The 22,514-nt window shown below is 57.5% G+C and overlaps 1 protein-coding gene across 2 annotated transcripts in view; it reads right to left on the minus strand.

Annotated features, from left to right (window-relative positions):
- Positions 1 to 4,690: 4,690 nt before the first annotated feature.
- The window catches only part of NSG2 (neuronal vesicle trafficking associated 2), a 56,864-nt gene continuing 39,040 nt past the window's right edge, over positions 4,691 to 22,514 (minus strand). For both annotated transcript variants that reach the window (XM_079144335.1, XM_079144336.1), the window contains exons 4-5: positions 8,681 to 8,791; positions 4,691 to 5,968 (exon numbers count right to left, since the gene is read on the minus strand). In XM_079144335.1, the coding sequence (XP_079000461.1) occupies positions 5,777 to 5,968; positions 8,681 to 8,791 (303 nt within the window). In that variant the 3' untranslated portion in view covers positions 4,691 to 5,776. The remainder of the gene's footprint in view (positions 5,969 to 8,680; positions 8,792 to 22,514) is intronic.

Here is a 22,514-nt window from a genome sequence, read left to right on the forward strand (position 1 = left end):
ATAGTGATAGATGCTAGATACACAGATGATAGATCATGATACACGGATGGGTGGGTGGGTAGATAGATAGATAGATAGATAGATAGATAGATAGATAGATAGATAGATAGATAAGCAAGCTAGTGAGCATCCATCATGTCTTGGCTCCGGATGCCAAGAGAGCCTACCAACAAGGACCCTCTGTGGCAATGAGCACAGGTAATGTCCAGATCTTGGCTTCTAAATCTCTCCCCCATGAAAGGAATCCGTTTCCCCGAGACACAGTCGACACCAGGACTGGGAAAGGGAAATACCCGTGGAACCTGGAGTATCTTGCGATGACAGAAAATAACAAAGTTCTTTTCAAAAATGGGTTTTATCCAAAGAAAAGACACAGGAGACAACAGGAGAGATCTCCCGCTGACCAAAGCTGGAAGAACTTCAGCAATGCCGTGAGCGAGCGTTGAGTTTAGCCCAGGAATAAGGGGATCCGCGAGTTTAGGCTCAGCAGGCTGCCGGGCAGTAGCTGTGGAGAAGGGAGACCCGCTCCTCAAGGAACCAACGTGGAGGGTCGCAGGGAGTAGAAAGGCGCCGCTCAGACACCCCTGCAGCCGGCCCTCGCTGCTGACAGCAGCTGGGGAGCACGGGAGCTTAGGAAGGAACAGCCACTCCCCTCTTCCTCGAAGTACGTCCCCGAAGTCCTCTAGTTACCAAGGGGAAACGTGCTGTCCCCTGATGAACGGTGAGACCCTGCAAGGCGAGTGTGGCCAGCGGGTCCCCAGGTCCCCGTGGCACGCGCCAACGGGACGCTCTGGGCAGGGCATGCCCCTTCTGTGTGACTCTTCCCCCAAACCACATGCTCAGTGCAACCCCGGGGACACCTCTGAGGGACCTGCCCACCCCACAGGGGTCCCGCGAGCGCACAGAGGGATCTCTTTCTGGACCAGGAAGGCGATCCTGCTGAGGAAAACGGGCGAGCGAGCTGAAGGAATTCTGCAGGCACGTTTTTAACGTACGTGCAGCGTTTGATCGGGATCGGCAGGGGTCTGTGGCAGATTCCAAAGCGATACTTCCATGTCATCATTCAGAATGCAGCTAGTTCACACTGTCCCGCGAAGGGGACCGCTTCCCTCGATAAGCCCGTCTACACCTCTGAAGAAATGATAGACCTGTGTAACTAAATTTAGCAACTAAAAGCTGTTAGTAGACCTGGAGAAACGGCAGACTGGCTTGCCGGAGGACCCACTGACAGGTGTCAGGAGAGGCTGGCGGGGCCCACGCGCTTCGGGAAGGCAGAGGAGAGGGCAGCAGCTTCACCCTGGGCCGAGCAGGCCCTGCCTCCTTTTAACCCAGGGCGACCCTATCCGAGGGTGGAGCGTTAAGTAATTCCAGCTCACAAATGATTCCTGAGGCTGGGTGAGGCTTGCCACAGTGGCTCCCGTTTGTCGAGGGTCAACTACAGGTAAATCTTTAAACATTATTTCATGGACTTCTCCAAAGCAAAGCAGGAACGCATACCGCTCTGTTTCAAAGATGGGGAAGCAGAAGAATAGGCGGGCAGGGGGGCCGGCCGAGGCCAGAACCAGGGCTGGCTGTCCTCCCCTTCCACCATACACCCACCCCACACGCAGTCACTGGGCGGGATCTCAAATTGATATGCAGATTAACCAAGTCCCTGCATGTCCTCTTGGTAACATTCCCTCCAAAGGAGACGGAGGAAGACACCTCCTCCGTCGGAGGAAGTATCGCTTTGGAATCTGCCACAGAGCAGGGAGAGGCATCAGGGACGGGCAGCCACGTCGGAGGGGACTGGCAGCCTGGATGCTGGGTCTGTGTTCTCAGAGACAGGTCACTTCTGACCAAACAGGATCCGGGGGAAGGCGCTCAGGTTGCCATGGAAGCCAGCCCTTCCCTGCACTGCTCGCTGCCGCTGGTTTTTAAGGAGATGGTGCTGTGTGCTTCTTGGGAATACGATCAAGGGAAACGGAGCCTCCCTGTATCTCCTGACCTGACCCACGGCTGGGCGTGCCCAGAGCCGGCACTGCTCCTCCAGCGCCTGGCCGCTGCCTGTTCACTCACCTCTGGCCCTTCTCCCCAGGCCCGGTGGGTGGCCCCGGGGCAGTGGGGGCAGGGCAGCCTTGTGCACACAGCTGTGCTCTCCGCATCCAGGGCTGGCACAGGGAGATGCTCCGTTCCTTGAAGACGCCTCTATTGCCTGGGAGGGTGGCCCTGGGCAGCACGCCTCCCCGGCTCTCCCGGTCACCAGCAACCTGTCCTACAGGGCCAGTGGTGAGGCCAGTTTTTCCAAGAACTCCTGGTGGACACCCACACTGGCTACCCCTCTGGTCTCAGAACTTCTGGAACAATCAGGCCCGCTCCCCATCGGCTCTGCTGCCCAGCCTTGGTCCCATCTTACCTGGCGGCCTCTCAAAAAGGTTCCCGTTGTGGATAAACAGATCTTGAAGTGTACGACAGCTGTAGAGGGGGCGTTCTCAACGCGATCATTGCCTGGCTCCCTGGAGCCCCCGACACCCAGCAGGGCTCTGTGAGACCCACCCTCCAAGCTCAGGAGCTTGCTCCTGACCAAACCTCCTTGGTTAAACCCTTGCAACGAATCTGCCACCCCAGGGATGTCCATGGCGGGACTGGGGCGTCCTCCTTGGTTCTGACGGGAAACTCCTAACTCCACCGGGAACAGCACCCCCCAGGGTCGGTCCTCAGGGAGAACAGCCGCCACCACGCTGACCCTCCAGCGCCATTATTTCCTATCACGCACCCACGGCTGACTCAGGACACAGGAAAGATAGCTTTGGTTTGTTTTTTGAGGCAACAGAGTGGCAAATCCATTTATAACAGGATGTTTGAACATGTGTTCATTAAGTCTGCAGCTGACTCTGTGTAATTGAAAAATGCACTGGTGTTGACGTGCCGGCCATGTGGATCAGCCGGCCTCTGGAGTGGGAGGCCAGCCCTGAGGCCACCAGGCCGCGCCAGCACTTGTCCCTGAAGGCAGGCTGGGTGCACAAGGAGGAGCTGTCTGACGCCCTGTGCCCAACAGCCTGCACCCCGGGAAGGGCAGGATTCCTGCCCCCACCCATCGGGCATGCAGCCACCCCCCAGCACAGCCCTCAGCTGGGGCCTCCACTTCCAGCTCTACCTACCTCCACCCAGCTCCACCTCAAGTGGCCTGCCATCTAAGGAAGAGGGAACACACAGCACGATTGTGAACCAAAGGGCGAGATGCAGAGACCCGCGGTCACGCAGCTGGCGGAGCCATTAGGACGCTGGTGGCAAAACCCCTGGGCTGGTGCAGCCCTGGGCATGCTGTCTCCGCTCTGGCCTCCGTGTCTCCTTCTAGATGAGGCCAATGGCTGTGGCACAGGGCAGGGCACCCACCCCCGGGGACCAGCAGGAGGGTCACAGGAATTAGACGGCACACAGCACTGGCACTTGGCACAGAGCAGGGGCGCCTAGGCACGTGTGGCCTCCGCATGGACCACGGAGCCCGAGTCCGGGTGAGGACGAGTGTGCTGCTTGATGGCAGCGGAACCTGACTTCTTAGGGCCCAGCTGTAACCTCACAGTGCTGCTCAGGGTCCTTGACAGAACAGAAGCAGTTCTGGGGGCAAAGGGTCCCACAAACCTGGGTTAAATCCCAGGTCCTCTACTGGGGCCTGAGGGCGGCTCTTTGTCCCTCTGAGCCACAACCTCTTTGTGTGTCTGGCAGGGTGATAGCCCCAACCCCCAAGGTCACACAAGTCTAAACGAGCTGATTAGAAGGTCCCCCCGCCCGTCCTCTCCCTCCTCCAGCTGTGGGGAGCCACCGGTGCGTTTTGTGGAAGCCACCGGCAGACCCTTCCTAGGCCACATCTCCACATCCAAGGCTGGCTGCAGACCTCAGGGCAGTGACTGTTCAGCATGGTCTGTCCCTAAAGCCAGGTGCCAGAACCACCACCCAAGGCAGGGTGTCAGGAGGCAGGGCCTGGGGGGCGTTTCGGTTACAGGGCCTCCCACCTCAGGAACAGAGGAAGCCACATTGCAAGGGCCAGAGGCTGGGAGCCCAGCCCTGGAAGCTGACCAGCAGGGGCTTGTGGAATGAACTCGGGGCTGCAGGTGGCCAGGTGCATCCTCACTGAGGACCTCAGCATCAGGTCAGGCCCCAGTGGCCTCAAGGTGGAGATCCCCCAGGGTCCCATTCCAGCCGCCGGGGCTGGCCCGCACCTCGGGGACCCTCCCCCCGCATGGCCATCAGTCTCTCTGAGAAGAAGGTAGACGAAGCTGCCAGGGACGGTCAGGCTCTCAGACACATCTATCTTTATTTGTTTCCTGTCAGAAAATTTCGAGAATTACACCAAAAAATACTTCAGCCTCTGCTACCTACTGACAAAAATACACCACAAAATTATAAAGCGCTCAGCGGTTTTGCTAGGGACAATTTGTTATTCCGCTTCAGATGACAAATGAATTTACAGGTGACTCAGGGTGATGGGAGGGTGGGGAGGAGGAAGAGCAGACGAGAGCGTTTGGCCGGGGAGTCTGAGCGATAGCAGCCTTATTACCCAGCTGTTGTGCACGATGATTTCAGCAACACAGCAAGCCACAAAAACACCCTTTGACTGGCCTGTCGGAGACTAATGGGAAACAGTGACGCATCTCAAATAACCAGCTCTCCCAGCCGGGCAGGCCTGCTGGCCACAGAGCAACACCGCCCCGGGCAGGCCTCCCCGAAGCGTGTGAGGGCCTGGGAGCAGGAGGCCTGGGCAGTGCTGGACATGGCCCTCCATCAGGAGCTTCGGAGCTTCTAGAACTCGGTTGTGGGGTTTGGACAAATGTTCTTTCAACACAACCAAGCGGGCAAAAGGAAGTCCCCTTTGTCAACTTGCTGCAGAAACGGCCAGGCTTTGTTGCAGCCCATCTTAATCTCTTCCTGGCTGCCCCTTGCAGATGCTGGTCACCATCCAGTCCTGGAGATTTCCGCACTGGACCACAAGGCTGAGCCCCTCTTGCCGGCTGGGCCTTCCTCCTGCTGCCCCTTCCTCCTCTCCCTCTCTGCCCTGCCAGCTCACAGACAGGGCGCACCCAGGAGTAGATCTAGAAAAGCCAGAAAAAGGCAGAGACAAATCTGCCCACGTCTCAGTGCCTGCTGCTGCAAGTCAAGGGCCACAGGGCCGGCACTCAGAGCCCCGGGGGGCTGCCCAGCCCTGGCACCAGCGCCCACCTGCAGTTTGTGCCCATCTTGCAAATGCACCAGAGGTCAGGATGCTTCACTCTGGGCTGGAAAATGCCAAACCCGGTCCTTCCTTCCGCCCGGGCCACTCCTGGCTTCCCGCGCTCCTGCCCCGGGGCAGACCAGGGGCAACCAGGCGCCCCGTCCGTCACTCACTCAGCCGAGCCCACACTGGGGCTGCGGCTCCTCTGAGATGCCCAGGGACGCGGCTCCTCACCGCCCCTCGCGGCCTCCCCGATGGAGCTGCCCACGCTCTCCGATCCTTCTCTGTTTCTCTCCTTTTCTGTTTTTTAAATGTTCCTAACAAAGAAGAAGCAGCGGCTTTGAGAGTATCTTACATGGGAACGACCAACACGAAACATGCCTTTGTACAGGAGCCTGACTTGGGGCCGAGTCAACAATACCAAGGGACAAAGGAACACGGTTCAGACAACTCCAGTGCACGACATTCGGAGAGTGCCGCCCCGCCCCCCACCCACCCACATCCCAGGACAGTGCTGTCTGGCCGCTGAGCTTGGCCGAGCCTGGGGGCCCCTGCCCACCCCACCCCCACTCCGGCTCGGGTGGGCCCCTAATGGCCCTGGGTCTTGGGCGGCTTGGGCTCGTGGATGACGGCAGCGGCCGACAGCCAGGGCCCGATGGCCCGGGCAGTGCTCTGCTTGGCCACGCTGTAGTGGCTGATGACCGTGTAGAAGCGGCTCCTGGAGTTGGGGTCCTGGGACGAGTAGTAGGCATCCAGCGAGGCCGGGATGCAGCGCTTGTGCTGGGGAAGGAGGAGACGCCGTCAGGGGTGCGCTGCAGGCGGCCAGCCCACCCACCCGCCACACAGCACCCACGGGAGCCCGGCTCAGCGCAGAGGGCGACACCCCCGCTCGGCCTGCCCTCCCCCAGCTGTCACGTCACCATCGCTTGGAAGGGGCCAGAGGAAATGAACCCGGCTGACCCCCCAAGGCCAGCCTCCTGCTTGCAGGCTCCCCTGACCCCAGCTCCCCTCCGCTGGCCCCAGGGCCTGCCCTGGGCTGCTGCCCGCACAGCGTGGTGCTTATTCTCTGCTCTGCATTTAACACTTGTATCTCTTTTCTCTTATTTCGGAAGCCTTGGTTCCTGACAAGATGAATGTAATCGTGCATTTGCCTTAGCTCTTAACATGTGTAGGACAGTCGCAAGACAATACCAGTCTTCCTCCTCAGAGTCAGACCACTGAATGAACTTGGACGGCTCCGTGGCTCTCTGCGCCCTGAGGTCAGAGTCCCCAGCTCAGAAGGTGGTCGTTTTCTGACCAGGTGACAGTGTCTCTCCTTTCAATGAGGCGTTTGAAACCCGAGACGGCGGACCCCTTGTGTAAAACAGGCTGACGCCCGACACCAGGAGGTGACGCCCGACGCAGGCCAGGTGAGGCTGGCAGTGCTGGTGACTTCCGAGCCGATTCCACCTGTGTCATTTTCATCTTCTAGGGGGCTTGCCATGTCACGACCCCTCCAGAGTCACGGGCGCCTCTACCTTCCACTGAGGTGGACGTCAGCGTCCCGTACGCCTCAGTCCCTCGAAGTACTTTTTCTTTCTAAGTTTATGTTCTCAACTTGATTTAGGGCCAGGTTCTTGGTGTAGCTTGTTTCTAATTGTTGGGGGTTTCTTCTTATTTTAAAAAATTTTCCAAATATGTCAGTCACTTATCATCTTGTGGACAAATGTCTAAGAAGACACACCAGAGGAGCCTGCCTCCCACCCTGTCCCTCCACTCTGTTCCCTCCCTGTCCCTGAGTGACCGTTTTTAGTAGGTTTTTTTTTATAGGTCTCAATTTAATTGAATAATTTGGGAGGAAAGTCTAAAGGGTTTTTAATTCTTTTTTTAATTCTTTTTTTATTTGTGCAGACTGCATTTTGATTCATTGTACACAAGTGGGGTACATCTGTTCATTTCTATGTTTGTGCACAATGTAGATTCGTACCGTTCATGCATGTACATGGGTCACGATGTCTGTCTCAGTCCACCATTTTTCACACCCCCGCTCCTTCCTCTCATTTCCCTCTATCTAATCTAAAGCTCCCCCATTCTTCTTTCACCCCCATCCCCCAACCCCATTATTTATCATCATCCACTTATCAGAGAAAACATCCGGCCTTTGGTTTTTTGAGATTGGCTTATTTCACCTAGCATGATGTTCTCCAATTCCATCCATTCATCTGCAAATGCTATATTATTCTTCTTCATGGCTGAATAATATTCCATTGTGTGTATAAACCACAGTATCTTTATCCATTCATCTGTTGAAGGGCATCTTGGTGGTTCCACAATCCAGCTATTGTGAATTGAGCTGCTATAAACATTGCAGCTCAATTAAAAACAATTATAAACAACTAAAACTGTGTTTTAATTTTTCCTTCTGGACTTTCTTATAAAATAAGCTACACCTTTCACTCCCCTTTCTTCACACAAGGGTGGACGGTCTCTTCCTCCTTTCACCTAGAGGCTGCTCTACCTGCTGGCCTGGGCCGTCCTCGCGGGTCTTCACAGCGCTGTGGAGCTCCACCGGGTGTGTCTACCATATTCACGCAGCTGTCCCCAGTTCCAGCTGTTCCCAACCATTCAGGTCCCGGCCTTTAGCCGTGAGGAGGGTGGTCTGGGGAAGTCGTAGGGCAGAACCCCAGGACCTGTTCACACTGGAACGTGAGTGATCATCACCCCAACCTTGGGGAGCCCTCCTCGCGGAAGGCTTCGCCTCTTTCCTCACCTGAGAGATGGGGACGCTCAAACCTACTTTTCAGAATGGCTGTGGCCTGATAGAGAGAATGCTTATGAAACGTGCAGCAAGAGCCTGAGATGCAATGAACGCCTAGCGAAGGGCGACTGTAAACATCTTAAATCAGATTCCACTTCTACTGCCACTAGGGTGTGGAGAGCCCAGCATCTGGCCGGCCCTTCTCCAGCCGAGCTGGCTGAATCCTGTCCTTGAAGACTCACACAGATCTTTGGGGCATCACCAGCCCAGGTTGCAGGCGAGGAAACGGAGGCTCAGGGGGCAGGGGGCAGGGGGCTCGCCAGGTCAGGCTGGCTCAGTTCTTTGAAGGAAGCTTTGCAGCTGGAGCAGGGGCCAGGGGAGGGGCCCGCTGCGAGGCCGGCGGGAAACCTCAAAGCGCCCGTCGTCACAGCTCTGTGGGCCACTCTGAGGTAAGGACCTGCCCTCCTACCGGGGAGACTGTGCCAAGGGGGAAAAGCAAGGCCCGTGCTGGCGAGCTCTGCTCATGCCTGGACACCTCCTGACCCTGGACAGGGCCACCTGGGAGAGGAACCTGACCCTTGCTGGAGGCTGAGACCTCAGGAAACCCAGAAATTCCTTGCTGGACACACACTGGGTTTCAGCCTGCAGAGTGGTTGTCAGGCCCAGGATTGGGACACCAGTGAATGGAAGAGAGTGGTCAGCCCCCAACTGCAGCTGACAGTGACTGGGACCACCCACCAGCCGGAGTCCCTTACCTTGTAGACAAATCCCTCTGGGCAGCTGTGGTCGTAGGTGAAGGCTTTGTAAACCACCAGGAACACGATGCAGGCGAGGAACGCTAGGGCCAGGCTGACGAGGATGGTGACCTGCAGGAAGACAAGACTGAGGGTCACCACGCTGGTGCCAGCCCAGCCCACAGGGCAGCAGGCAGGTGGCATGCTACAAGTGGGGGCAGGGACCCACACGCTGCTCTGCCTGGGCTTTGTCGCCGACTCGCAGTGTGCACTCGGGCCTCAGTTTCCCCTTGTGCGAAACCATCTTGAGGCTCTTCCTTGTACCCACACTGACTGACTTTCCTGTGGGCTGGGTGGCGAGGGGCTATTGATCAGCAGGCACTCCTTTCCAGGGCTTCCGGCCTCTGCTGTGAGCATCCCATCATTGCTGAATTCCACCTCAGACATCCATGGCCTCTCCGGCCTGCGTGGACACCTAGTACCTAGACCTCCCCCAAGGGCCTCCTGCCAGCCACGCTGCTCCACTAAAGTCTCACCGGCAAGCAGTGCCAATGTTGAGAACAGGGTGATATCTGTGCAGCTAGCTGTCTTAATTACCAGGATGCAGGCAGTTGTGACTGCTCCCTCAAAAGCCAATACAGCGCAAACAGGACTGCTGGGCCCCCATGCTTATCGAGGTTGTTAAGAAATATTTGCCTGAGAAATGTGCAGCTGCCTAGAAACCTTATCTATCAAGGACAGGGGGGCCTAACTGCAACTCATCTCCTGCACAGTTCACCCCTTCCCTCCTCCCTTCTTCCTCTAGGGCCGTTCAGTTCTGGTGGGACCCAATGAGAATCAAATAGATTGGCAGGACCCAACCAGAGGAGGACTAATGTTTAGCTGTTCAAATGTTAACCAATTAAAAAGAACACTGTAAAACTGTTTGCCTTTCCTTATAAAAGCCTGCTGAACAAAGGCTCAGGGCCTCTTAGCATCACCGGGTTACCGTGTGCGCAGAGGACCAGGCTCGAGCTTGCCAATAAATGACTCTTTGTTGCTTGCATTGATCGTGGTCTCTAGTGGTCTTTGTGGGGTCTCGAGCCGCTGGGCACAACACCAACCCACTCTGCAGTCATCAGGCCTCAACCCTGGATGTGCTGTTTGCCTCTTCCCCAGGCTGCACTTCCGGCCTTCTGGGATCATCCAGAATCCAGCACTTGTTACCACTTCTGTCATTGCCAGCCTGCCCAGGGCCACCATCCCCTCTCCCTCACAGTATGGAAACAGCCCCTAACCAGGGACTTCCTTGCCTCTATGGCGTGTCCCACAGCAACCAGAGAGATCCTGGAGACAAGTTGAGGCACATCCTCTTCCTGCTCAAGCGATGTCCCCAGGGAACTCAGACTAGAAGCCTGGCTCCTGGCCACTATCTACCAGCGAGCTTCAGGAACACCATCGGACTCATCAGGAGGGAGTAGGTGAGCAATTTCAGAGGCAGCTCCAGGTTTACACTGGCCCCGTCGCACCCCTGCCTAAGGTAGATATTAGGGCCTCTGGTGTTCCAGGTGGAATATTTGTGTGGGTTATTTTTAACAGCAGATAGCCTTTTGAGTCTGTTAGCCTAGAAATGTTACAGAACTCCTCTCCTGGAGAGAGGGGTCCTCTTGATTTAGAAGAAAAACGAAAGCAGCTTTGGGGACCTTGCTCCTATCTTTCTCCACCCCAAGGCTTGTTTGTAAGGACAGGAAAGGACAGGAGGCCATGAGGCTCCAAGCAAGCGGAGCTGCCTGTGGCAGCTTTAAGGCCGGATGGGAGAGGTGTGGGAAGGCAGAGGGGAAGCGGGAGGCAGGAGGGAGTCAGTCAGAATCCTCTGGGTGGAGACTCCAAGAGAAATCCCCACGCACGCGTGTGTAGGTTTCAGACAGAGGTGTGCCGTTCGGCTTTCAAGTCGGTCGGAGCAGTGTGCTGCCCGCCCCTCCGCTCCCCGGTTCCTCTGCTGAAGGGTTGCACAGGAACCAGCTCCAGCCCGGGACTGGGGTGGAGACCAGACTGAGCCATGTGGAGCTGAATGGAGCAGCCCATGGAGGCTGAACCTGGCGCACCAGGTGTCCCCACGACACTCATCCGCCCTCAGACCTCCCAAAGACGGCACTGGAACAGGACAGGAAAAGGGGCCACCCAGGACCACCACCCTGACACCCATGCTGAGGACCCAGGAACACTGGTCAGTAGACGTTTGCAAAGAAACTACAAGTGCCCAGATTTTCCAAAAACCAAAAGGCAGAAACAGTCCCAATGCCCATCAACTGAAGAGTTGATAGTCAGATGGTGGCACGTCAACTTCCGTATCCACAGATTCCACGTCCATGGATCTCACCAACCATGCGGAAAAAAATAACCGGGAAAAGTAAACTGCTTCCTTACTGAACATGTGGATATTTTTCTTGTCGCTATTTCCTAAACGATACAATGTAACAATCATTCACACAGCATTTACCTTGTGTTAGGGATCATGAGGGATCTAGAGATTATTTGAAGTACAAAGAAGGATGTGCCTAGGTCCTATGCACATGCTATGCATTTTATATGAGGGAGCTGAGCATCTGAGGATCCGGGCGTTACAGGGGCTCCCGGATCCGTGACCAGGACTCTTGAGGAATGAGTGTGCATCTGCACAATGGAACACGATTCAGTCACAAAAGAGCTCGGAGTGTATGTCACCAATGCAGAGAGACCTCAAAACCACACGCTAAGTGAAAGAAATAGATGCAGAGGGCCAGGTCGCACGTGATTCCGGTCCAAACACAGGCAGGTGGCCCCGGGCAGGGCTGGACGCTCCGGCGGCCACAGCAGCTGGGTGAAGGGGCCCCTCCTGACCGTCCCTGTGTTAACAACCTCCACCCAGGAGGAGCAGGGTCTGATGCACCGAGTGTCACCAGAGCTTGAAATGTGAGCAGAGAGGCCTTCAGCAAATGTTGCTGGAAAAAGAGACGCACAGCAGGGAGGGACCCACAGGGTCGTGGTTTCAGCCCCAACTGCACCAGAGGCAGCTGAGGACCTTTCAATGCTGAGGCCCAGGTAGCTGCAGCTGCAAGGAGTCTAGTTCCACAGGTCAGGGCCAGGGCATTGCTGTAAAGTCCCCCGGTGATGGACTGTGCGGGGCAGCCAGGGAAGTGCCTCTCCTCTGTGTAATGCTGCCTGGCCGCAAATTGTTAGCGTCACCCGGGCAGCATTTGAGACAATCTGGGTTCTCTGGTCCCACCTCGACCAATGACGACAGAACCTCTTGGAGGAGGAGTTCAGGCCTCAGGATGATTTGAAGCCCCAGTCCCTCCCTAGTGCAGGTGGAGGAGTGCTGTGTAGACGGGGGACAGCAGGCCCCTGCCACCGGTACCATCGGTGTGAGTGCTGAGCAGGCGCCAGGGCGCAGCCCACCCTGTTCCTGCGATTCTGCCCGACCAAGGCCGTCCCACGTCAGGCTGGGCCACGCGTTCTATGGCACCAGAGTGAGGATGCCCGGGGTGGCTCTGGCCAGAGTCTGCCTCCCTGCCCTGCGGTCCGGTAACTCCTGCGACTTAGGTCCGTCGTTCCTGAAGAGACTTGGGAGGCAGGGCAGTGGCAGTGAATCGGGTCTCACTGCCCCTCAAGACCTCAGAGTCTTCAGGTGAGGGAGAGGTGGACAGATGGACACAGGCAGTTGCAGCACATGGGGCGGCACTGGGACCAACGCAGGTCCCCAGTGCTGAGGCCAGACTTGAGCCACAGAGTGGCGTCAAGGGCTCAAGGAGGCCTGGGAGAGAGGAGGGAGGGACACTGGAGCTGGGCCTGAGTTCCTGCGAACGGAGTCTGCCTTGGTTTTCCAGGTGGGGGAGGGCTGGAGCCTGCGCTGGCTCCCGGCTGGATTTCCCGCAGGCCGAGGGGCCGCGCATCCTGCAGAGCTGGCCGCCCTAGGCCGGCCTCAGTCTTTCTGGTAGATTTGTGGACTTCACAGCCCCCAGTGCCTGATCCCTGCAGCAGAGCTCCTGAGGGGCGGGTGGGCCTCCAGGGTCGGGAGGGAAGCCCGCTTCCCCACAGAGGCCTCTGCACATGAAAGCCTGACTCCACATCGATATTTATTGACTCGGTTTATAAAACCCCATTCCTTGGGGACGTTCTAAAGCCCTTAGTCTCACCTCCTGAATTTAACAACCTGGGACCAGCAATAAATAGCTCGTTAGCTTTCCGATCTAGACGTGACTGGTCGGAGGACGTTATCCTGGCCACGTGACGCCCCCTCTGTTCCCCGTCTTCCTGCTCACTCACTCCTCACTCACGCAGTGTGGGTGCATTACAGGGTCCACGGCAGGTCAGGCACTGCCGACGGTCACCGCCCCAAGGAGCTGCACCAGGCAGAGTGGGCACTGGACGCATATGAGAAAACAAGAACAGAACGGGACCTGGAACAGAGGGTGCGGAGGAGAGGGCAGTCCAAGCAGCAGAGCCAGGCAGAGGTGACCCGGGGTGGGACATTCCAGGGCCTCCCAAAAACCCTTACAGGAGAGGAGCTCGGGGTCCCAGAGGACCTGGGAGGTGCAGACTGGCCGTGACAGGGGTGCAGCAGGGACAGGGGCAGCCCTAGGGAGCTGTGCGGGCCCGTCCGGCCTCGTCCTGCCGGGGAGCCAGCTGGTCCCAGGGCTTTCAGCACAGCCCGCTGGGCCCGGCCCCGCTGCGCCCTCCAGCCTCATGTGGGTCACCCCTGGCCCACCGCCCTTCTCAGTCCCGGCCCAGTCCTGAGCGGCTCTGGCCTGCCTGGGTCTCCTCCTGGTGCCCGTGCTGGAGGGCCAGTGAGAAGGTCTCCTCAGCCTCCCTGCCAGCCTGGCCCCTGCCCCGCGCCTGCCCTGGAGCCCGCTGGCTCAGGCTCCTCCTCACCACCGCGTCCCTGAGCCCTCCTGCTGGGAAGGCCTGGGCAGCCAGCAAGTGCCCTCCTTCTCTGTGCCCGGTTGGGAAGATCCTGAACTGCAGGGTCGAATTGCAGTAATAACACACTCACACACACACTCACACACACACTCACACACACACTCACACACACACACACACACACTCACACACACACACACACAGGGGTGGGGGGGGACACAGGCAGACGCAACGCGGCCCGGCCCAAAGCACACTGTGCCTTCTGTCCCGCCTCGTCAGTCCGTCCACCAGCAACCATACACACCTGGAAAGAGGCAGAACTCAGGCTGACAGACTGCACCAGGCAGCCCAGGGTTCCTCTTCAAGTTTTGGGGCGAGAGAGAGACTAGAGGAAGAACTTGCAGTGGACTCTGGAGTTGGCCATGCCGGCAGAGACGTTCTGAGACCAAGGACACATGGCTCACCGAGTGACCTGCCAGGAGGCCTGCTGTGCTCTGGACGTGTACCCCTTCGTGTGCCTGCTCCGCCCTCCTCCCCTTGGTGAACTCCTACCCATGCTTCAAAGCCCAACGGCCGCCTGCCGCCTCCTCAGAAGGCTTTCCCCTGCCTTTCCCTCCACGGTTGGTGCCGAGTGCCTGTCACAGGCGTATGCCCTGTTGTACGTGCCCGTGGGCAGGGCTCACCTCTCCTCTCCATCCTAGCCCCAGCCTGTACCTGCACAGCGGAACGGAGCCGCGGGTGCACACCCACAGACCGCGCCCGCCCTTCCTCGGCTCTGGCACAAAGCCCCACCCTCCCCCTGAGCTTCAGGCCCGTCCTGACTGTTCCACAGCAGAGAAGGGGAAGTGACGCTCAGCCGGGTCCAGGAGGCCACCTGGGGTCTGGCCTGTCTGACACTCGGGAATTTGGTTGCCCCCAAAGTGATCGCCCTGTCTGCCGCCACACACCCCGGAAAGTAAAAGGCCTCTCTGGAGCCGGGGACGGCTGGACCCGCCCTTCTCTGTGGATCTGGGCAGTGGCTCTGGTCACACCCCGTCAGGGCTCCAGTCTTGCTTCTGCCTCTCGTGAGCTGAGTGACCTTGGGCAAGCTGTTTCCCTCTAAACCTTTGTTGCCTCACTGTTAAATGGGGGCAAACGACTCTCACCCACGGGGTTGATGTGAGGATTAACCGAGACGATGCCTGTAAATCGCCCGGTGTCGTCCTGGCCCGTGGGCATAACTGATCATGGCGATCCGTGTGGACTCTTCAGCAGGTCACTGGGCACCATGGCAAGTGACTCTCACATATTCTGACCTTTAAAACCTGGGGCAGCCTGATCAGCCCTGTGAGTAGCCCCATCTAACAGCAGCGGCAGCTGAGGCACCCCGGCTCCCGTCACTTGTCTGAAGCACAAGGTCACTGAAGGAGCAGAGCCAGATTGGACTCTGGCACTTGGCGCCGAAGGCCTCCATCCTAACCGTGGCCTCATCTGGACTTCGGATGAATGCTTCTGTCCTGCGGCAGCCTGTGCTTGCAATGGAGCCAGATGTCAGGCACAATACTCGCAGGAAATTCCTTCAGGGAGCGGACATCACTGCAGATGTGGAAACCCAGGAGCCAGAGCATGCTCCAGCTGCCCGGCCAGCCGGGACGCCGATCGAGGTCCTCACGATGCAGGGAAGCGTGGACTTGGCCAACATCCGGTTTAGTGCAACCCGAGCACACAATGGCCCGTGGGCAGCCCCGTCTAAAGAAGAGTGAGAACCCAGCAAACCTCGAGCAATAGCACCCCTGGCGTCAGGGAGATTCTGTTTTGCGGGAAGATGAAAACAGTTCATCTTCTGAACATGGCAACAGGAACTTCCAGAGGTAGGATGGGGCTGCCCCCAGCCGTGCTCCTGGCTCAGTCCAAAGATCCTGCAAACAGGGCTCGAGTGGGAAGGACGAGGGGATCGCAGCCTCTATAGCTTCCCCTCAAGTGACCCCTGGCTTTCCCAGCTCTTTCCCTAGTACCAAGTGGTGGATGGAGCAGGGCCTTCGAAGCCAATTGTCTGTACAGAGTCCGGGTGGTCACTTAATAGTGCGAAGCTGGGCAAGCGGCCTGCCCAGAGTCCTCAGCTTACCTCTCTCTGAAATGGGTTGAAATGGTGACTTCCTCACACTGGCCACTGAGCTTTCCCGACTTCCTATCTCTTGGCACAGAGGGTCTGCGACTTGACTGGGCCACCTAAGGAAATGGACCAGATGCAGGGTCCTGAGCCCTGCGCCTCTGTATTCAGAGGCCCTTGATCTGCCTGACACCCTGAGGTCAGCATGCTCCACACACACTCAAGAGGCTGGGATACAGTTACCTGGCACCGGTGCCCAGGACACTGTCCAAAACCCTTTGTCTGGCATCTAAAGAAAGGAGGACAAGGAATTCACTGCCCTTGGGTGCCAAATACAGCTGTCTCTCTATATCCATGGGAGATCACCTCCAGGAGCCCCTGCAGATATTCCTGTGCATGTGCACACACACACACACACACACACACACACACACACGCATACACACACGCGCACACACATGCACACACATACGCACACACGTGCATACACACACGCACGCACACACATACACACACATGCATACACACGCGCACACACGTGCACACACATGCACCCACGCACACACACGTGCACACACACGCACACACATGCATACACACATGCACACACACACATACACACTCGCACACACGCACACACACACATGCACACACATGCACACACACATGCACACACACAGAGTCTTGATCCTGAAAGCACTAGGCGCTCTCCCACTGGCCCCTGCCGTTCCCCACAGAGGACCCCCCCAACACGCACACACCAGCCAGCCCAGGCCTGTCCCTGGTGGGCGCAGTTTCTGGGCACCCACCGCTGCCCGTCCTGGCCATGCTCACATGTCCCAGATATCATGGCTTCTCAACATGCCAGCCTGTCCTCCCAGGCTGTGAGCTTCCCAAGAGAGGGACCTCTGCCCCAGTGACCTCCTGCCCAGCTCTTTACCTGGGCCTGGCACAGAGAGCACACGCGTGAGCTGTGAAGGGGGCCATCCACTCACTTCCGCCGATCCCGGCAGGCAGGCCCCAGAGCAGGGCCAGGCGTGTCCTCTGCCCAGAGGGCCAACAACACAGACTCTGCAAGTGCCTCCCCGCGCCCCAGCCAGTCCTCTGGTCTAGACGTGGCCTGTGTTCCTGTCTCCATGGAGACGCAAACCCTGCCGCTCGGATAGCTTGTTTCATTAAGCTACTTTCATTCCCTCCATCTCCTTTCTTGGCAGAAGAGCTGATTTTAAAAAGGGGGGAAAAAAGGTCAGGTCAGCAAAAATTGGTTTGGAAAATTAGAAACCATCTTCTCCAGATTCCAGTGGATGGCATGCTGGCACACCAGCGGGGACTCCCCAACCAGAAAAATGCACCGTGTCTTCCTGTGGTTCCTGCGGGGTGGGAAACGGTGCCCACCAACGCCAGGCCTTGCACTGCCACGTCTCCTGCAGCGGCCGCTCCAGGAGGGAGCATTTCCGCCCACCTCGGTTAGAGCCAGCGGGATCTCTGCCTCCTCCCAGACACAGACCACGGGGCCTGGGCGGGGTGTGGCGCCTTTCTGCAGGACAGCGTCCCCAGCAGGCCTGAGTTGCTCCCTCCCTGGTGGCATCTGGAAACCTGGGCCTTAGGCGTGATCCATTCCCAGGGCTGGCAGGAAGGCTCCCCACGCTGGGCTGCGCGTGCAATGGGGTCTGGGCAGCACGTGCGCCTTCCTTCTGGGCCTCTGGGCCTTGGGCAGGTGCTCAGCAGGAGGTGGCTACGTGGTCAGCCCAGTAAGACCCCGGCGCTGGGTCTCTACCAGCCCGGCAGGTTGGCAGCCCTTCACAACCGCTATCAAGGCGGGGAGGGGGGCACTGGGAGGGGACTCGAGGGCTCGCTTCCCTCAGGGCTTGGCCACCTGCTCTTTCTCCCTCGGGGGACTTTGCCGCAGGTCTCTTTACTGTAAGGAGTCCTGGCCAAGCACACAGCTACATGCAGGGTCCCTGGTTCCTCCTGGTGGATGGCCGAGCCTGCGGCGCTCTGGGGCTCCCACCACTCCCGTCTCGGACCGCTTTCCCGATCTCCCCACTGGAGAGGGCACCGTGTGCCTCGCACCTCAGAGCCACAGGGAAGGAGAGGAGCTCGACTTTACAAGGGACCCTGTGCCTCAATGGCAGGCACCAGGTCCCAGCCCCTGCTGTTTCCCGTCGGCCTTCCGGAGCCTGAGACCCACTGACTTCTTTTTGTTCACGCCTCGAGGGTCGGGATGAGGATAAGGGTCCGTTCTTCCTGCACGCAGGAGCAGGCCACCCGGCGTGGGTCCGCCCGCTCCTTCCCTGTGGCATGCTGGCTTAGGCTACACCGGCGAGCCCGACACCAACATGGAAATAAGCACACCTTCTCCCACACGCTGCCTTGAGGCTCTTCCTCTGGTCATGGTCGGTGCCCTCGGGCAGCGCTGTGGTCTGGACAGGGTTTGAGTTTGTGTGGTGGCAGCAGGACTCGGGCGTGGAGACATGGGAGCCGGAAGAAGCCTGAAGGAGTGGACCCTGTGCCGCACTAGGTCAGCGGGAGGCTGGGCCTTTGAAGGGGCGCTCAGACGGTTCACGTGGAACCCTGGCTGGTTCCCTTAGAGCGCAGGCCCTTCCCGCTCTCTGGCTGCCTGTCTCCGTGGGCTCTCCCTCTCCCACACACTCCCGCCACGATGGGCACCACCGTGATGTAACATAGTCCAGGGTGACCTAGAAGGAGCGGCCGCCATGTCATTGGGCTTTCAGACTCCAAACCATGAGCCAAATAAACCTCTTTTCTTTTTACGAACCTAGCTTTTAGTGGAAAATGAACTGCACAGCCGCGTGAGCTCCCTCCCCGGAGCGAAGTGGGCGCAACAGGGTGAGGAGACGAAGGCTGTCTCAGGGCCCTCTCGAGCCACATGCCCTGGCTCTGCTCACAAAGAAGCTGCCCTCTGGTTTCTCGGCTGCTTACCAGGTGAACAGAGCAGATCTTTGTCTTCCATTTAGAGTCTGCCCTTACATACAGACCTCCTTAGCAGGGCGTCCCAGGAGGAAAGATCCTGGCCCGGAAACCTCCTCCCGTCCCCGGGCATGGACGGGTGCTGGTGAGGAAGGGCTGAGCTGTGTCTACTTGACCCAGGCAAGTGCTCACCAATGTCGCTTCTGCATGACACCCAGAAGCCAAGATCCCCCCAGGGTCCAGACGGTCTCCGGTCAGTGGGCCTGCTTCACTGACCTCCGTTGGAATACCTTCCATCACCCTCTGACCTGATAAGACGTAGCACAGGGCGACGGCCAGGCCTTGGCTCTGAGGCCAGAACCCCCAGGCTCGCTTTCCGACCCTCACTTCCTGGTTCTCTTCTCAGAGCTCCCTGGCCTCGGCCGTCTCACCTGGGAACTGGGATCACTAAGTACCTGGAAGCACTGACGTAGGAGCGAGATCAGCCTGTGGGAACGCCGAGCTCGGTGCCTGGCATGGAGCAGGCGCCAGAGCCCGGAGCGGGCGGTGAAGGCCGCCTGGGTCCAAAGGCGTCCCTCTGCCCATCTTGGCTCCCGAGCTCTGAGTGGCTTTCTTCTGCGTCTATCAGACCACATTCCCTCAGTGCTAAGGACTCCGTTCTACTCTGTACTCATCAGACTCAGGCACACACCTGGGGACAGGAGACAGAGTGTTTGCCGACCCGTCTGGCCTACTGGGGAGAAAGGAAATAATTCCCTGCAGGCTTCGGGAGACTTTGGGAGGAGGCTGGAGACGGCCAGGCTGCTGGCTGCCCTCCCGTTGCAGCTTCTCCCCCTACTGTCCTTCAGGTGACTGTGAAGGTGTGACATCTTGAAGCCTCAGTTTCTCCAGCCATGAAATGGGAGTCAGAGCAACGCCCAGCCCTCAAGCACTGACAAGTGAAGCGAGGTCCCAGAGGCCACCTCTGGCTTTGTGCTGAAAGAGCCCCTGTTCAGTGAGCACCTTCTACGTGAGGGCGCCAGAGCCACCCCCGTGAGACACCACCCTGGAGAGCAGTGCCAACCCTAAGTGACAGGACCGGCTGGGAGCGAGCGCCTCAGGGATGGCCTGGGTACTGCCCTTCAGTCTGTTCTTTCCTCGGCTGGGGGCAGCTCCTCAAGAGGGAGTCGGCTTCGTCTCTGGGCTGCACCCCACAGCTGGGAGGATCTCAGGGGAAAAGATGTACAAGAACGCTGCCGGGTTTCAGACCCCGTGTGGTCATTTCAGCTTTACTTACTATTTATGATCTTTAAACCAACCCTCTAAGGGAGGCCCCATCACTTTTTCTGTTTTATACATGAAGAAAATGAAACCCAGAAAACTTCAGTCATTTACCTGAGTAAACTCAAATATCCGGTGAAGTGGCAGAGACCCAGAGGCCGCGAGCCCTCGGGCTCCCTCCCAGGGCCACCGTGGCCAGGACTGGAGTGATTTCTTAGAATTCAAAGGGCCCTCCCATCCCCAAACCAAGCAGATGGGTTATCATAATGTTTGGTCAGCCCCCACAGAAACCCCCAAACCCATTAGAGAAGCCCATTCCCTAAGGCCCAGTGAAGCTGCTAAGTAAATTGCCTTTTGAAAGTAAATGGGAAATGAAACATCTGTGGCCTCAAACTTTATCTGAGCAATAATTCAGGAGTCTCTTTCAGAACTCAGAGAGGAAAATTCCCCACGGGGAGGAGGACTGGTATAGAAGTGTGATTCTGGGGTGTGGAGCCAGGAATTCATTAATATCTGTGGAATCCTTGAAAGAGAAAAAGCACCATTTAAATTGGAGCATTCCAAAGCAATAATTCATTTCCCAATTTAATGTGCTATTGGCATAATCGTTAGAAAGGAGAAATGAGGGTTCGGGGCCCTGCTTATACAGGAGATAAATCTCTTGCCCCTGAAGCATTTTTCATTTCAAAAGTTCAAACTGTCATTCGGCTTGGGCCAGAGGATACGTTGACAATGAGCCTCTTACCAGAGGAGGCTGAGGCCTTAATTCACACACGTGTGTCTTTACAAGGTGCAAAGCAAACGCAGCCTAGCTCTAAACACGTGCACCCACTACAACCTGGAGGGGTCAGGGCTGACCCTCCTCAGCCCCTCGCTGCAAGCGCAAAGCACCAGGAGGAAGACCTGGCCCAGGAGGAGCTTTGCGCATGCTGGGGAGCCTGCCCCCACCACGGGGCAGAGCTACCTGGCTCTGGTTTGTTGTCAGGGAGCGAGGGAATGAGGTCCTACAACGCAGAGCTGGCGGCTCAAGGACAGACAGCGACTGCGAACTTCATGTGAGATTTCCCAGTTTTTAGATTGAGGGCAGAAGGTCCAGGAGCGCTTTCACGACTTCCTGTTCATTTCTCACTTAAAACCTTCAACAACCCTGGGCAACAGAGCTATTGATCCATATTTTGTAAGAAATAAGTTTCCAAAAGCAGTTAGGCCAAGACCAGACAGTCAGTCATCCTCAATCTGCTTTGGACAGCTGCAGGGAGGGGGGGAGGGCGACTGGCCTGCAGCTGAGCGGAGACACCACGGTCACTTGGGACCCATTACTGTGTGGGACAGGGCGGGGAGTCAAAGGGGTCTGGAGCAGGTACACACAAACGGCACAGGCCTGCTGCCTCCACCCCATGGAGGGGCCTGGGGGAGGGGAGAAGGTTGTCACACCCCCGAGCATCTGCCGCAGGCCGCCCTGGACGCCACAGGCACTGCTGTATTTTAAGTCCACAGCGATGGTGGGATGAGAACGCTGTGGTGCCCACCTTCCTAAGGTCAGCGAGGGGCCTCCCGGGAACACACAGCCAGGACAGCTGGGGCCTCTTCCTGGCATCTGCTCACCACCCCTGGGCCTTCCTCTCACCTGGGCAGTTCAGCTTCCATCACGACCTTGTCTGCCATGGGCATTTTGGAAAAATGACAAGACAAGAAACTTCCCACCAGTGTTAACAGGGTCCTTGTTCACAAAATGCAGCTCAGTAAGTTAAGAAGGCCTGTACTATAGCCTTGCTGTTTCCAAAGGAAGTGACCCTATCTACAACTCTGTCCCAACGTGCAGGCAAGAGGGCTCTGAGCAGCAAGGTCACAAAGGGTATTTGCTGTTTCCATGAAGATGATTTTAATTCATTATTAAGAAAACAAGAGCGCCTACGGAGAGCCCATCATACAGGTGGCCCCGTAATTCAGTTCTGGCTATTCAGAGACTAGCGTCCAGCAGTCCGAAAGCACAGCAAGGGAGCGAGAGGAGGAGCCAAGCCTAACAGCAGACTGACCTAGGCTCTGACATCTCCTCCACTCTTTCCTGCTGTGTAGCCTTAGGAAGCAATGACACATCTCTGAGCCTCAGTCTCCTGATCTTCAAAATGAGGCTCCATCATCTCCCAGGTGTCCTGGGAAGACTTGCAAAGATGCTGGAAGCAAAGGTTCCCTAGGGCTGGATACCATTCCTGTCGCGATTAATTAAAGATATTCAGAAGCAATCACAAAGACAGCCAATTGCTCGACTTCCTGCCACTAAAATAGCCAGAGGCCTGGCTTGTTCACCAAGATGGCCTGGTGAGTCACAGCCTTAATTAACTTTCTCGTGGTTTCATTGGGGCAGACATCACCCGCTCTCTGGCTGCACATCCCTCATGAGGTTCTCTGACTCCACAAACCCCAGGCCGTCATCAGGCCTGCGCACACGGCCAGCTGGGAGGCCACAGAGAGAGACACTCCACTGGCATTAAAGCAAAGGCCTGGGACCTTCCCCCACTGAGGTCCTAAAGCAGCTGTGGTTTGGGTCCACGGGTGTATGTGCACGTTCAACTGTGCCCCCCACAGCCCTGGCAGAGTGAGGGGCTCCAAGGCCCAGAGCCAGCTGCTGGTGTCCCTGCCTTTGTGAAAGCGCTCCTTGCAGAGCTGTGGACGGACCACAGGGTTGGAGGTCAG

Source organism: Sciurus vulgaris, assembly GCF_902686455.1.
Source record: "Sciurus vulgaris genome assembly, chromosome: 6".
In the NCBI taxonomy this organism is placed as follows: Eukaryota; Metazoa; Chordata; class Mammalia; order Rodentia; family Sciuridae; genus Sciurus; species Sciurus vulgaris.